Consider the following 17,074-nt stretch of genomic DNA (forward strand, 5'->3'; position numbering starts at 1 on the left):
TCCGTCACTGACCCACTTCTGAGACGGTCGAGAAAACAAGGAAGAGCCAAGCACAATTCATGGAGAATCTTTTTTTTTTTTTTTCGGGAAGTTGATTTGAATATTTTTTCCCGCTTTCCCTCCCTTCCTTCCTTATCCTAAACGCAGCTGACTTTTTTTTCTTTTCTCCAAGCTCCCCTCCAGCGGAATCGGAACAGAGAGGGACTGGGAATGCTGGTGTGGATTAGTTTCCGATGCTTGGCTAGACCCCTCAGTTAATTACAAGTGTAATGAGCTGTTTATTTGGGATAATGCGCAGCAGGAACGTCTGCCTCACACCGGAGCTGGGAGCAGGCCCAGGGAGAGTCAAGGATAGGATAGGAGGATGGAGGAAAGAGGAGAAAGACAGTCTCAACCATCGGCGCCAGAACGAGGAAAGGAAGGCTCGGCAGAGGAGGGGGTGGGCATTCTCATCCCGTCTCAGGGTCAAACGGCCATAGGACTTTTCTCAGGGGTGGGGGGAATAGAAATCTGCGAAATAACATACAACGAAGAAAAAGAAAAACAACGTACGAGGGAGGAAAAGGGCCGATGTGTGCCCAGCAGTACAGAAGGGAGTGGAAAAGTCCATGGGTGCAAACGCAAAGGAGGGAGGGAGAGACGAGTTGTGCTATCATAAGCCGAAGGGGGACAGCTGGGGTTATGTGAACGCTGCAGCTGGATCGGGAGCCGAGGGAGATCGCCGGGCCGATCCCTGTGCTGCCGAGTGGCTGGAGCCTTGAGAAAAAGCTTCCCTCCCTTCGCAACCTTCTGCAGGCTGCACTTTCCCAAACCCCCTCCTAAAAACGAGATGGTGTAGATAAGCCTCTGGAAAACACACACACACACACACACACACAGACCTGATTCATACAACACCGGCTGTGAGCACTTGCTTTCGCTTGTTTTCTTTTCCGCTCTTATCGAGTCGAATCGAGAAGCGGTCATTATTTAGCTAGAGTGAGCGATTACCATCAGAATAACAGCAATTAGAAGGGTGATTATTTTTTATATAAATGCCTGAAGAAGAAAAAAAAAAACAACACGAGATACGTATCTCGCAATTTTTTATTCTTCCTCTGAGCAGAGATTTGACTAGCATTTTTTTTCTCATTCATTCGAGATGACTGAAAAGTGTGATGCAGAAAAGTGAAGCCGTTTAATCCAGTGTGCGGCATCGGAAAACTTTCGCTGTCACTGCTTTCTGATCACATATGAAAAAAACAGGCCCGTCACAGCTGCAAGACGCAAGAAACGCAGTAAAGGAAGCTATGCAAATGCGTGCAACCCTGACACGCTACTGAACAACAAGGTAAAGCCTGAGAAAATAAATAAATAAATAGTGAAATACATGCGCACACATCACACACTACACATGGATACTCCTGTATGGAGGATTTGAAAGAAGAATGAAAAAAAAGGTACAAGTTGTGGAACTTTTTTTTGCACATACGGGAGAGACTGAGATTAACTGCGGTGATGCATGGCAGGACATCTTGAATGTCACTACAAGGCTGAAACTCGAAAAAAGGAAATCATTACCCTTAAAAGGAAACTTTGCATATATATAGATTAGAGTAAAATAAATATCTTCGCTATAAATAGCTGACAGGACAAAGTGGGAGGAGTTTGGTTCTGCGTAATCCAGAGGCTTGGTACAAAGTCAGGCTAGTCAGCATGTGTGTGCGTACCAGTAAAAGTCAAGAAAATCTGATATTTACACTCACTTTTCTTCCGTTCTTTTTTCCTTCTCAAGGGTTAACCAGCAGCACTTTATCTGATCACACTAGCCCCGCGCTCTAAACCTCTCGTCCATGTTTGAGGTTTTTCTTAGAAAGTCTGGGCCGTTTTGATTCACCACAGCTGCCTTGACTCTTTAATCAAATGCTATCTTTCATTGCTTTCCCCCGTCTACCCTTCTCTCTCCCTCCCCTCCCCTCCCTCATCCCTTAACGCATCTTAATTGGTTGCTTTCTGTGACAAATTATGAGTGCGAGCTTTGATGAGGTTGGGCCGAGCCGGTACTGAAGTAACTCACGCCAGCCCCTGGTGGTTCCTCTTACCACTACAAACGGGGGGTGGGGGGTATGCATCGGCATGCTGAAACCTTAATGAGAGACTGGGCCCGAGGCTGCCTTGTCCCCCTGCTCCAAGCTGAGAGGACACGAAAATGGGGTTGCAGGTGTCTTCCAAGAAGAGACCAGAATTTTGAGACACAGTTACTACTTTTTTTATTTAATTTAATTATATTTATATATAGTGTGTACATTCATATGTATTTCTTATATATATATATATATATATATATATAATTATTTAATTATATGGAATATGAAACTAGGCCTGGGGTTACCTTTTCCCCAAGGTTCAAGCTGTGAGGACAAGTGGTGGGGGGATATAAGAATTTTGTGAATTTTCATACATAAGTGTTTTATATATATATATATATATATATATATATATATATATATATGTATTATAGTTATTTGTATTATTATTTTATTTTTATTGTGATGCTTTTGTTAGCATGCTGAAAGTGTGCTATATTTCACAGTTACACAATTTGCACAGTAAAAACCTCTTAAAATAATCTAAAATGTATTTCCTTTAGAGTCCTGTTGCTACATTCATCCACATTCAGATAGGCGTCCTATGACGTTGTCACGTCTAGAGTTGTTTTTATGCATCCCTCCATGAGCATTGGATTTTTCTTAGATGACATATCAAGTTAAAAATAGCTCTACTTTTAAAAACGTGTCTCAAAACCCCAGTGTGCGTCAAGCTGTTTTTGAACACATCTTATGTAAAGGAAATGTGTCTGATGGAGGTTCGGTGCACCCAAAACCAGCCTAATTACACAAGCTTTCTTAAGCCGACTAGTCGTTCATGCAATCCTTCAACTAGCCGATTTACTCGACATCCCTCGTCCTGCATAAAAGGAAGTGAGGCCAAGAAATAGAAGGAGTTAGTCAAGAAGGAACCGTTAGAGAGGAGGAACGAGAGATAGGCGTTACCCAGTCATTTTGGCACTCATGTTTAGACAAACACTAACTCCAACAATCACAGTTTAATGATCCGCAATGTCAACAGCGTAGAAATTCTTCCGACAATCAAGCAGATTCACTAGCGCTCAAACCGAACTGTGACATCACTCAAAAATCAAGGTGGGGGAGGGCTGAATAATGGCATAACATTTTGCAGCAGGAGATTTGAGATAGTGTCTGGGCTCACATAATCTTCATCTCCTCTTCTGTCCTCTCTTCCTCCCGATCTGGGTTACTCGGTTTCCTCACAGAGCTTTGGGACCGATGAGAGAGAGAGTGAAATGTGGGGGGAAAAAAAGACTCAGGTCAACATTTTGAAGGACATCCTTCCTGAATGGGTTTCAGCTTCAAATGGTGTTCTCCCTGACAGATCTAAATGTGTTTTTTGATCAGTTTAGATGTCTTCAGATCACCTCAAGGGGGGTCAGAAATGGCATGTGTGATGTTAGAGCAACTATCGATTCATTTCTCTGGTCAGTGTAGGCACAGCGAACAGTCATTTGGACATATTATTTTGAGAACCACAGGGGCAAGGTTTCAAAATGACACAGTTATGTAATTTGCTTACAGAGCAGGTAACAGATCAGTCAGAAGCTGTGCATGGTTGACTTTCCAACCATAACGGAGACACGAGATGTCTGCATGTTGCAGAATACTTAATTTATCCTGATGAGAGTTGAAGAGCTGCGAAATTCAAATGTGTTTTTATTTAAATGATTTAATATAGCTGTATTTAATTTCTTAAATTAAATTAAAATAAGTTTAAACAATAAATTATTTTCACAATTTCGGTTAGTACATCATAGGTCAAAGTATCTGCAGGGCAAAGGTCAATGCCATGCATGACATACTCCTATTTTGGTACATACTACTATTATTAAAGTGTTTCATTAAATTCAGTACGTGCTATTATACTAAATAAATATTCAATAATATATGAAGTTTGTTGTCGCTATGGTCTTCGAGATTGAAGATAATCTTTTATTACTGGAAATTAATATGGAGATAAATAGAGAGCTCAATATATAGAGAGACAAACATATGACTTAAAGTTGTAGAAAATGGTGACAGTGATTTGAAACTGGATTCAAACCAAATAATGCTGCTTGCAGTGTAAACTCACAAACCTGACAAGACTTTTAGCTGTTTTGACAAAGAGAGGTGAACTTTGGGGAAGTCATAGAATCAGGCGTGTTATTTTATGATACATGTAGAACCATTTAAGTAATTAGCAGTTGATTTATGTAAAGGCAGAAGGAAGGTACTGCAGCAGAGTCCTGAGAGAGCACACCGTTTAACGTAAATACACAAGGAGATGACAAATTTGATGATATTGCAATTTTATTCAGACCTTTAACCATTCTTTGCTTGTTTATGAGTACAGTGAAAATGAAAGAAACATCTGCTGGGCGACTGTTTCACCATCATTACTGAAACATAACTCATAAAAAGAACTTTCACGCAATCACTGCCGATTGATTGGAGATGTTGCTCAACTTCCCTTTTCCACCTTACCCCCTCTCTCCCCCTTCAACCAGCATCTTGTAAAGCCACTGCAAGAAGGAACCAAAAATCACACACACACACAGACACCAAAAAAAAAAAAACTTAAATCATTGCAGTGATATCCTGTACATGAATTAAAAAAAATCCAAAGAAAAGAGAGAGAGGGACCGATGATAAAGTGGCAAAGGAAGTATCTTGGCCCTTACTCTTGCTTGGTGAGCCACGTTAGCCTCTGGGCTTAACTGAAGCCAGGAGGGAGCATTTAATAATTGCTGTCAGAAGATCAAATTTAATTCTCTTTTCACAGGACCGCTGTAGGTTAGAGTGAAACAAATCGTCATTGAAGATTTCCAAATGAACAGAGCTTTTAATTAGTCTGATTAGAATGATGTGGTACAGAGGGAGAAGAGGGGATAAAAAAAAAGTGTGATGAAATAATCAGAGGATCATCTGAGCATGGTGTTGTGGGGAGGTCACATGTCTTTGTCTTCTCTCCAAGCTATCACCCCCAACAACATGGCTAATGTCGCGCAACATTGTCATTCTCCGTCAGTGATATTTTTGGGTGAAGATATCAGGCCCTGTCTGTTGACAGTGACAAGTTTAGTTTTTTCCTCTATCTCTTTTCCCATTATTTAATTTTCTGTGGTTTCAATGAACACCTTATTCTGTTTCCAGATTTGACTCCAGAAGTGTACAACTGAGTAGTGTTTGCTGTGTCTGTGCTCGTTTTCCAAATCTGATAAACTGTGCAATGCTTCACAGTAGTAAAACATTTTTTATTATGGTTTTAGCATAAACATGTCTGTTCATACACAATTCAGCTTTGAATGAAAGTGAAAACTGCTTTCTATAAATGCTGTGACTAATTTACATTTTCAGGATTTTAAAAGTGATTTTAGGTGAACCTGAGCTAACCAACTTCTTGTCTGTCATGCGATACAACGTGAGAGCCACTGTGAGTTAGTTTTGGTTTTTAAATAATGTAATTTCAGTTGTAACTTTATGCTGCGTGAGTCCCCATATTTGGTATCTGCTTTAGTCACTGTCATTATAGTAACAGATGTATAGACGATTAACAAAGGGATTGACCACAGTTATTAATTCCTACATTATTCAGTCCATTTCTGTAAATTGATGTATGAGCAGAACAATATGAAAGTCAAATCTGTTAGTAAATATTTTTCTCAAACAGTGAAGGTGTCATTATTCATTAAATTAAATGTCTGTCATGCGAATAATCTTTCTCTTTCTGTTATATGATTTTTTTTTTTAACATGCTAACGTAGTTGGACGTAATTTCAGTTCTCCTTTCTTTCTTTAACTCTGTTCCACTATACTAAGAACTCACCCAGAAGTCTGAGAGATTCTTTGAGGTAATGTCTTCAGTATATAACGACCAATGAAACAATCCAAAACAACCCACACAATCTCCATTTCGTGTCCACTGCAGGGCCATCGCCCTGTTGACTAAGACCCAGCCGCTGTTAGAGCTGTCATTTTTGCCTTACTTCTTTACTAACAGCTGTCCAGCCAGAACAGGACAGTGATTAGTCAGTACACCGTTCACTCAGTATGTGTCTGTCAGCTGAGCAGCTGACTTCAACACTCTTCTTTCAGTTAGAGTTGACACAGTATGTTGTGCCATGCTTTCCTTGGGCAAGTAACCAATCGCTAATTGAAAGACAGCTCTCACCTTTCCCGGTTCTGGCTTTAGTGGGTCGCACTTCTCTGTTGACTGACTTCATGAGGGATGCAACTGCTGTTCACACCCTTTCATTGTATTTTCCACTGTTGTGCTATGTCAGGTGCCACCATATGAAAGACCAACACTACCGCGCTTATTCATCAGACCTTGCACCGAATCTCCATATTTCCCTTAAAATTGACTATCGAGATTTCAGCAAATGACTTTAAGAGTTTAAATTGTTAAGGTGATTTGACCAAGTAATGCTGCTTGCAGTGTAAACTCTCAAACCTGAAAAGAGCATGTCATATTTTAGTCATACAAGATTCTGTGCCAAGATTCATAGATGTTTTGATAAAGAGAGGTGAACTTTGGGGAAGTCATAGCGGCCGGCGTGTTATTTTAAGAACATACATGTAGAACTATTTAAGTAATTAGCTGTTGATTCCTGTAGAGACAGAGGGAAGGTATTGCAGCAGAGTCCTGAAAGAGCGCCCTGTATCACATAAATAAATCCCTCCACCCAGTGCCTTAATCTAGCAAAGAACCTGAAAAGACCTATTCACTAATCACTGTAAAAACAGAAAAGCAGTTCATCTATAATGCTACACTTTTGCTAATAAAACCCCAGTTTTTAGAAAAGGTCTCTCTTCATCTTTGCTCTTTTTCCGTCTGGGTTGAAATGAGTTTAAGAAGAAACAAATGGTTTGGAAAGTAAGATGGTCTGTGAAATCAGTTTTTACTATCTCAGAGTGAGGTTGTTTTGTGTGATGAAATCTAATGCTGTGGATGCAATGGTTTTTTGACCAAATCTGATGTGAGTATGTTGGTAAAGCTTTGTCACTAAAGTTTTGGCCTTAAGTGCTTAAAAAGTAAAAACCACAAGACCTTTTTGTCAAATCTTGCGTCAGTAAAGGCCGTTTGTTTACAGTCAGCTGTGGCTCAAGCCCTCAACTCGTTTTCTCTCTATTTTTCTCTTCTTTTTTCTTCTCTTCTGGCCTGGAGAAGGAAGCGCAGGAGTTTTGGTTCCCATTTTGTGTATGCTGGAACAGTTTAGGAAAGGAAGCACCTTTACACCTTTGATTGTCTGCGGCTGCTGATGTCATATCCTTCCACCACTCTGTGTGTATGTGTGTATGTTTCCTGTCTCTATCCAGTCATACGGTGGGGGTATAGATGACCATGGAGTAACCCAGATAGACACAATGCTCTCTTACTGAAATGAGACTGTGTGTCTGACAGTAGCTTTTAATGTCTTCTGATTGCATTCAAAATACATTCGCTGGAAATTATGGGGACTTCAAATCAAATATGTTGCATAACTGCTTTTCTGCACTAAACATCCAAATATTAGGGACAAATGTAAACTGGTTAAACAATAAACCATATGATTTGCATCTTATGAGGAGGTAACATAAGATTTTGGTAAAACTTTAGAATAGGGACTTTCACTATTAACTACTGTATGATTTTACCCTCAATAAATTCGTAATTTGCTGCTTATTAATAGTTAGTAAGGTAGTTGTTAAGTTTAGGTATTGGGTGTTTTTTTTCCTTGTTTCTTCCTAACTGAAGAAAGTTCTGGCACATCCAACTATTAATTTCATCAATGCAATGGCACAGGGAGTCAATGGGGCTGTAGTCATTTGGAGATAAGGCTAAGTAAATCTGGGTATCATCAGCATAGCTGTGATAGACAATTTGGTTCTTTCTCATTATTTGACTTAGTGGGAGGATATACAGGCTAAACAAGAGTGGTGCAAGAATTGACCCTTGTGGGACTCCGCATGTCATGGACATCCATGTAGAATAAGGTCATGTAGAATAAGCCATTAATATGTGATTTATTCGTACTTATAAATGGCTAATATTCTAGTAATATGCATGCTAATAAGCTAAATAAAGTGTTACTTTTTTTATTTTAGTCCAAAGAAGAATTACATTTTTATTTTTACTAGAAATAATTATCATATAGTTAAAAAAAAAAATCCTTTAAATGTTTTATTTTCGGCACAAAAGTACTGTATTACATAAAGAAAACTAGAAATTAGTATTTTTTTTGTATTGATTTATTTGTCATTTATTTTGTTTATAAATTTTTACATATGATGCATCAAATATAAACTTTTAATAGGTCAGTGGGCAATCCTTACTTTTGAGACTTATTTATCATGGTAGCTGAGAAAACTGCATATTGTATGCCAAGCATTTTTACTGGCACTCATTTCGATCTGCATTGCCAGGGTCCCTCCCACACTGATCCTGATCTCAGGTTCAGGTCACCCATCCTGTGTCTTTTCCACAGCTATGATTTATGGGTACTCGTCAGCTTTGTCCCTCAGGCAGACACTGCCACACTTAAGAAGCACTGCCCATAATGACTTTATACAGACAATAGAGCGTAAACTCTCTCGCCATGGGCTACCTGCCCTTTGTCAAGCACACACCAAACAGCCGCACCTCCATAAATATGTGTGTTAAAGAAAAAACCTTGTGTGTAAATAACAGTATGCATTTAGTTTCGAGGATTACAACACGAAAAGTTAAAAAGTGTGCCATTGTATTTTGTAATTGCTCGGAAGAAATATTAAAATAATTTTTTGGGCCTCTTCAAGGAAACTGGAGTTTATTTCAAAAGAGTGAGGGTTTATTTAATGTATCATGCACCTCCTAAAAGGTTTACTTTCTGGCCCGTAATATGTTATTTCAAATCTTCGCGACCACATTTCCCCATGAGGATAGAGGATACTGCCCTTTTTTTTTCAAACACGCTAGTACCAAAATGTCTTGCAGATGTGCTGCGAAGAAAAGAAAAGAGGGAAAGTGGAAACGAGAGAGTTTACAAAGGGTGGCAACATTGTGCTGAGGTCAATTTCCCAAAAGATCAGCTCCTGTCTGATTGTAATAATAACGTACAGATGACTTTAATGTGGTGGGAGTCAAGCACCACTCCACTGTTCCGCACAAATCGCGCCAGATCCCAATAAAAGTGAAACCTGCCAGAGTTGTATATCGCATCAGAACAAATGTTTCATTATCAGATATAGTCTCCGTATATTTTTTTTTTTACAAATATAATTCATGGTATTTGCATCTTAATCATTTTTCATTCTCACCACGAGACCCCTTAGAGAAATATAAAATTGCTTTGTTTCTTTGTTCCCCTAACAAAATTATATCGCTGAGCACGGAGAAGAAGTCATATTCACTTTATTAGGACTTTGACAATACAATCGTGTGCAAAATATCTATATTTTTCTTTTCCAGTGGAACACTATAGGGACCAAGCCGACCCAGAATTGTGCCTGTTTATGAACGTACTCATTGTCCTCACAGTTCCATTTCTTAAAGGGAGAGAGAGACAGAGCGGAAGAGAGTAAAACACACAGCACCTCATTACATCCCAGTGCCAGCACCCCCACCTCTCTCTCCTTTTCCCCCACGATTTCTCCTCGTTCCCTCACCACACTTGTGCTCTGTGGCAGAGGAAGAGAAGCATGGTTAACAGATGGAAGGGAGGGTGGAAGGCAGCTTCTCCTCCTTTTCCTCAAGTGAGACCTGCTCACATCTCTCTCGTTCTCCTTTGGTTTTCTCTTTTCACTCAGATTTGCTCTTTGTATGCTTGCTTTGAGCCCAATATATCAAGTGAGAAAGGGTTATGGGTTAACTTGTCTTATCTTTCCCTCTCTGTCCTGTAGCATCCCTCCGTGACCCTTCGGCCCTTTGGTGGTGACCCCTCTTCCAGGCTTTCTTCTGTCTGTCACACTAAGCCAAGCTTGTCCCGAGGTTCACTTTAGAAGGAGGGATCCTTCTAGCCCTTGTTTCTCTCTCTCTCTCTCTTTCTCACCCTCCCCATATGCTTTGGCTATGGATTAGTGAATTGGCTTATCATGGCAGAGAAAGCCTGTTAGTAGTCCCTCTCCGCCTCACTCTTTCTCTCGATCTGGCACAACTGCACATACTTAACACTAAAACCCTCTCATACACATTTGATCGCAAATGCAGATATAGTCTTTGTTCCCATGTTTTCGGCAGGGGTCAGTCACACTTGTCCATCAATAAATTATTTAGTCGGATATTGCATAAGAGTGCTTGTGCGGCGGCGACTGGAAGGTTTTAAATCTAAAGCACTTCTGGCTGCTGATCAACCACAGCTTGTCCGCGCTGTAGTTCAGCTTCACTGGTGTAAATTGGATTGTGCTCATCTGTGGTAATCTGAAAGCAGATGAGTTTGAGCATGTGTACATGTGAAGGAAGGGATGATGGAAAGAGACATATGGGGGAGGTGGCGTGGCCACGGTATACAGGGTGAACAGAGATCGAGAGATTGCACTGAGGTTGAATTGGGATGTTCCAGTGCTTACAGGTGGAGGAAGGTTACCTGGTGCCTCAAATCACCCCATACGCTTTATAGTGCCACCATAAAATTTGGATGCTTAAGTCACACATAAAAATTAATGGATATCTGTGAGGTCATTGCATAAATAAAAAACTAAAAAGTTAGTGCAGGTTTCCTTTTCATGTCTACAGGTTTAGTATTATGTTATCTAATGCAATAACATTCAAACTTTCATTCATTTCAATTTTTGGTGCCACTGTAAACAAGAGTCAGTGTCCAGGTGAATCCCATTAAAAGGCGTTTAAAATGACATAAGGTGCAGCAGGTCTGCGTTGAGACTCTGGTGTGGTTGAATCAGTCATTACAGACCTGTCGTTATCAATGAGGAAGCTATTCTTTGAGTTGCAGCCATAGACCCTGTTTTGATTGAGTTAACTACTTAATCAGCTTTCAAATGTGAGCAGGGAAACCTCCGTGATGCCACGTCTGCTGGCTGCACGATGGGTAAATATTTACACAGGCGTCCAGTCGTTATCACCAGCTTGTAGTTGAGTTGTTTTGCTCCTTGTTTTATGTCTTTTACAGTAGTCCTCTAAACAATCAAAAAGCCACTTTTGGATTTCGCCACTTACACATTAAGACGTGCTCGCTAACAGTCCAGCTCATGTTGAAGTACGGAGAGCTGTTGTTTTTATGCTAATAGAGTGTAATCTTATTCTCATTTACTATTAGAGACTGTGTGTTGAAAATACATTATTTTAATATCAGCGAAGAAACGATGTATTTCACAACTCTGTTTCAACAACACCCGAGGAATCCAGCGAATCTGTGCCGAATTTGGGAAATTAGCCACACTGTATGAAATGAACATGGATCTGAGCCAATGAAATTAGAGTTTGCTTGTGGTTTAACTCTGGAAAAGTCTCCGGAACACTTTAAAACCCCTCCTCCACCCATAAACACTTGATTATTAATAAATAAAAGCAGCATGGCAGCCAGATAGACGTGAGAAGCGCAGCGTATCCTTTAGGTGTATCTACATCAATGTTCCTCGCTCGCTCTGGCAGGTGAAATCTGGTTCAGAAAGAAGAAACAGAGCTGGAGAATAAAGAGAAAGCAATGGAGGGCTTTTAACGTGACACCACTGACAGCTTTACTGCATTACAGCGAGCTTAAATAATGGGACGCTCATTTGCATAACGAGGGATGTTATCACCTCTACTGTCAGAATAAAACACAACAACACTTCTGCCGCTCCTCCCAGAGATGAATCGGATTGGCCTACTTTACGGCACCAAAGAGGTGCGCACATGCACACAAACACCGGCACACGCACACGTGTGTTCTGTGATCGCAAGCTCTCGCGCTGTGTGGATCTGAGCTGTGAGCACTTTATAGAAAGCCTGGGTTCGCTTCTCAGGTGAGGGCAGCCTTTCAAAAGCAGAAAGAGCTCAGAAGGAAGGCCTGATAAAGGCACCGCACACCTTTTTCCCTGAGAGACGGAGAACCGAGCAAAGCCGTGACGTGCTAACGGGATCATATTCTAGAGCGGGTTTGACGAGGGCTAAGTCAGTATGGCCTATGTTTCCATTCAGGTTCTATTTCAGATCTCATGGATAGTAAAGTCTCATCTTTTGGCGCACCGTAGATCAGCCAGTTTGTTGAGGTCACACACATTTCCAGCTAAAAGGGAAATTCCAACGTGTTCGTTCAGAGCGCTAGTGTCAATTCTGTGCAATGTTACACCAGCGTTGTTTAGGAAAGTGGCGCAGCTTGTCGTTCAGGCGACAGTAAACGGTACACTGCAAATGATTAGAGCTGTTAAGTTAGTGGCAGTTCCAAAACACTGTCAAATTCTCCGTGACTGTAGAGAGAGCATGACAGTGCTGTCTACCCTCATAGTCGCAGCTGAAGTGCGAGAATCTGATTTGCATGATATTGATGGCAGAAAACAGCGCTGCCTCGGATCGTCTGCAGATTCTTTTGTCTTTATTTGCTGTCCCATGTGGCTCAGACTCTGCCTCTCCCTGTTTTTTTTAACACTGCGGTTTTGCCATTTTTCATCTGACTTAATTCCTTTCTCTCTCTGCCTTTTCGCAGGTACAGCTACTGGAATCTTTGAATTGAGCGGAGGAAGTCGAGAGAAGAAAGCCGGGTTTGAAGAAAACGCAAGCAAAAACAGAGGGACAGAAGAATAAAGTACATTGGAGAAAGAGAGACGCGAAAAGACGGGGACAATGGGGAGGAAAAAGATTCAGATCACACGGATTATGGACGAGCGCAACAGACAGGTGAGTCACTCTGACCAGGAGGAGCCAAAAACCACCTATAGACTGCTTACTTCGCAGAAGTTTAATGGGTTATTTCAAACTAAAATAGACCAAGTAGGTGGTGTGCGCACGCTAATTGTTGACGTCCTCACATGCCGCCACCTCTCGCTTGTGGCTGTGGAAGATTACTTTAGCAGGGGCAGAGTGGGTGGAGAACGCAAACACCAAGAGATGGCAAGGTTGGAATGATGCCACATGCTTCAGGGCTTTAGGTGGCGTCAACAAAGAGGTAGAAGATGGCCCTCGAGGGGCCTTCCTGCCTTAGCTAGTAGTTTTCCTCTTCAACTTGGCTCTCAGATCTCTGAGATCCTGTTCATCATTTGTAGCTTTAGTTGTGTACAAAATAATATAAAGTGTAATTCAATAAAAGAATCTTTTTATTAATCATTCCTGCTGACAATAACTGCTTAAAGCAGGTTTTAGCTGTTTTAAGCTAGTCTTGCAGGTCTCTTAATCTTCCTAAGCTTGCTAACCAGCAGACAAGTGCCCAAAACCAGGCAATATATGAACTACAGCAAACCAGCTTTGCTTACTTTAGGCATTCAAATCTTCAAATCTTTTTAATTTGAACAATTAGAAAACATTTGTATCTCCATTTTTCTGGCCGTGAAACAGAATCGAGTTAGGAACACATCAAAACAGGAAGATATTATGCATAACAGACACTGTAGTTGTATTGATTGTATAGGTGCCAGTTACATAGATGGTTGTTCTACTGCAAGATCAATAAATGTTCTTTATGTTTGACATTTAAATTTGTCCTCTTATGAAAAAAAAAAAACAAAAAAAACCTGGAAAGCAGTTTGACAGAAAGTAACCTTGACTAGTTGGAGGTTTTTCTCTTCGTCTTCTGTATCGTAACGTGACTCTCTGAACAGTCATCCAGAGTCCTCACATCCTTTCACAGGATGACACTTTGTCACAGAAACAGACATTTGTAGTTCCTCAGTCTGGTCTGGAGGGAAAGAAAAAAAGATGTGATATTGGGAAAAGGACTTGGCTAACAGTTGATATGACTGAGTGAGGCCATGCTGCTGCAGTTAATGGCTGCTGTCTGGACTTTGGGTGGGTTGATCAATTATTGAAGATAGTGTGAGGGCCCGAGGAGAAGTGGAGGAGAAGGAGAGAAAAAAGCGGGTGAGGAAAGTAATGGGCGTGTCAGCCGGAGCAGACGGAGGGGGCACAGTGACATTAGTCATTCAGTACTTGTGGGTTGAGTAAGTTCTCCCCCTTGAGGAAACCAGAGGCTCACATGCATGTGGGCCCTCATGCCAAACGCTGAAAGAATGAGTCAAGGTACTTCTCAAACCAGAAACTTCTCTGTTCTTGGTTTCTGTTTATTTAGAAAAAGCAGCAAGTTTTGAGGCCAGCGAGGCATCATATTGAATTTGCTTCAGTATGAATTTCACAGGTTTGTGTTTATGAAAAAACCTGTCTTATTGGTGAGTTTATGTCTGCATAAAGGAATAGTTCACCCAGAAAGGAAATATTTGTCATTAATCACTGAATTATTTTTTTTTTGTGCTGAACTCACATTTTTCAAGAGACTTCATGCAGACTTCATCTTTCCATACAATGACGATTCATATCTGTCAAGCTCTAAAAATAACAAAAAGCATAAAACATACCATAAAAGTAGTCCGAGAACTTCTGAGAAGTGATGTTTGATCTCATTAATGTCTAAAATATATTTGATGTGAGAGTGATGGCTGAGGGGAATAAAATCAAATAGCATAATGCCTTTTCTAATCTTTTCCTCACACAAATCTGTTGTATTTTATTTTACGGGGAGCTTTGCACACACGGTCACTATTAACTGCCATTATATAGATGTTTCTCTTTTTTTCTCATCCATAGAAAATGACAGATTTTTCCTTTTCTATAAAGCCTTTTTTACATTTTTTGCACTATTTTCTACTTTCATTGCTCAGAGACACTGAGTTTCTAATCATAAGCGAAGATAAAAGGAAAGGAGGAAAGAAACGGAGAAAAGGAGGAGGGGGCTGAGGTCAGGATGTTTTTGGCGAGGCTATCGGATTGCACAGAGAGCATCCTGTCTTGGTGTTATCGCTGTTCTTCTATCCTTCTCTCCCTCTCTTTTTTTCCTCTCTCTCCCCCTTAACCAGACTTCAAGATCAGAGATTGATACAGGAAGGACACCTGATGAGAGTCAATGCCACAGATTTCCAGGGTCTTGGGATAGAAAAGAGGAAAGGGAAGGCAAAGAAAGCAACGATGACATTTATTTTGACCTTTTGACCAAGTTCTTTAAATATGGTTGAAATTAGGCTTTTTATACTACTTGATTACTTTTGTTCTGTGAATGTTAAGATGTGTCTGCCTTGTGGGATTGAACTCTTGGCTCACTACAAAAGTAAACGTCCAATCCGCATGACTGCAATTTTGCAGGATAGTGGTGTAGATGAAATATGTTAACATTTTAAATTCTTCTAATTATTTGTAAAGTATTATCCTTGATCCTGAAATGTATCATTTTGCCTAAATTGGTCAACATTTTGGATGCTTACTGTCTGGTATGACCATTTTGTTAGCCGTACATCAGCAATTTTAATGTAAACCAATGCCAACACCTACTGTGGCCTTGCAAAGTAATAAAAAAAAAAAAAAAAAACGCACACTCATACATTTTCCATAGAGGTTTTGGTTGGAAGATGCTTTGCTGAAAACATGCATAATAAATTATTTTATTTATATAGTATATGCCATGTTCAACAGCTGGCGCAGGGGTTATCATTGACTGTTGTCCTCTTGCTGCCATTCATCTTGGGCTGTGGCAAACAACCCACTTCTTTGTATTACAAGAGAAGCATGAAGACAGACATCACAAGACAAGAATGGGAGGCCTTTGACTTACAAAGGGTTTTTTCTTTTCTATTTTGCTTTTTCTCTCCCCTCCAGATCTTAATGTGTTGAAGACGTGGCTGGGGCTGGGCATATTTTCACTTCCTCTTTAAGGAAATCTTTCCATACTGAAGCCAAATAAACAACAGACTGTTTCTACGCTGTTACCTTAAGCTCGGCATTCTTGAGATGTTTGCTCTCTTTTCATGCAAATGCAAAACCAATTTTTGTAGCAGAGTTTCATTTTATGGGTGAGATAAGATGGAAAAGGTGATGATAATAACAAATTACAAATGTATTATTTTGTCATTTTTATTAAGAACCTAATATAGTCTTATAAAATGTATTTATGTAACATTTACTTTAGAAATAAAACTAGAATTGTAAATAAAATGTTATTTGTTTTAGTGATGGCAAAATGTAATGTTCAGCTTCAGTAAAAAAAATTAAATAAAAAAAAAAAATTAAATAAAATCAGCTTCCAAAATTAAATGCCACTTGAACCTTAAAAAGTTATTTTAATATGCTGATCCAGTGAAAACAGTTGTGCTGCTTAATATACATAAATAAATATATGAAATATTTGTTGTTATCTAGAATTGCATATATTTTTTTAATTTTCCATGTCAACATGTTAACATTTATTCTTACATTTTGCCTGATAGAGCTAAATACAAACAAGGCAGGACAGAGCTAAATAAAAAGGCAAAATTAAAATAAAAAAGGCAAAATTATATGATATAACCTTAAATACTAAATGGTTATACTGTAAAAACCTAAACCCACTTAGAACATAAAAATCACTTTTTTCAAACATTTAAGGTTTGAATGCTCCAAAATCTTTGGCTCAACTGTCATCTCCCATCATTTCCTTGCTGATATCACCTCTTCCAGATTGGCAGCTTCCCTAAAGGCCCACCCTGCCTCTGGCGCCATGCTTATGGGCACAAGGCCTCAATCGCCCTGGGCGGCCACTTTGGCTCTGTAGCCCACCTCCTAAAAACACTTGCACAGAGCAAGGCACCTCCAGCAGCCCTCCCTGGCGTTGACTGGCTGCCCAGAAGCTTAGACAGAGGGCATCAGTGTGAAGCGCCTGGCTTTCTTCCCCGCAGCCACTCAAACACTTTCCTGGGCACGTCTCATGAAAGGACCCCCTGTGTCATAAAAGTGTTAGCCACATCGCTAACTAGAGCATGCTTACTGGCTAATTTTCACACTGCTGAATATACAGTGTACACTTACAAGTGTGTTTGAGAGAGATTAATCTGTGTAATAATTATGCAAAGAT

The 17,074-nt window shown here is 40.1% G+C and overlaps 1 protein-coding gene across 11 annotated transcripts in view; it reads left to right on the top strand.

Annotated features, from left to right (window-relative positions):
• LOC127999208 (myocyte-specific enhancer factor 2C) overlaps positions 1-17,074 on the top strand; it is a 69,595-nt gene that overhangs the window by 19,127 nt on the left and 33,394 nt on the right. For all 11 annotated transcript variants that reach the window (XM_052592167.1, XM_052592177.1, XM_052592175.1 and 8 more), the window contains one exon: positions 12,695-12,885. In XM_052592167.1, the coding sequence (XP_052448127.1) occupies positions 12,832-12,885 (54 nt within the window). In that variant the 5' untranslated portion in view covers positions 12,695-12,831. The remainder of the gene's footprint in view (positions 1-12,694; positions 12,886-17,074) is intronic.

Source organism: Carassius gibelio, chromosome A5 (genome assembly GCF_023724105.1).
Source record: "Carassius gibelio isolate Cgi1373 ecotype wild population from Czech Republic chromosome A5, carGib1.2-hapl.c, whole genome shotgun sequence".
Lineage (NCBI taxonomy): Eukaryota > Metazoa > Chordata > Actinopteri > Cypriniformes > Cyprinidae > Carassius > Carassius gibelio.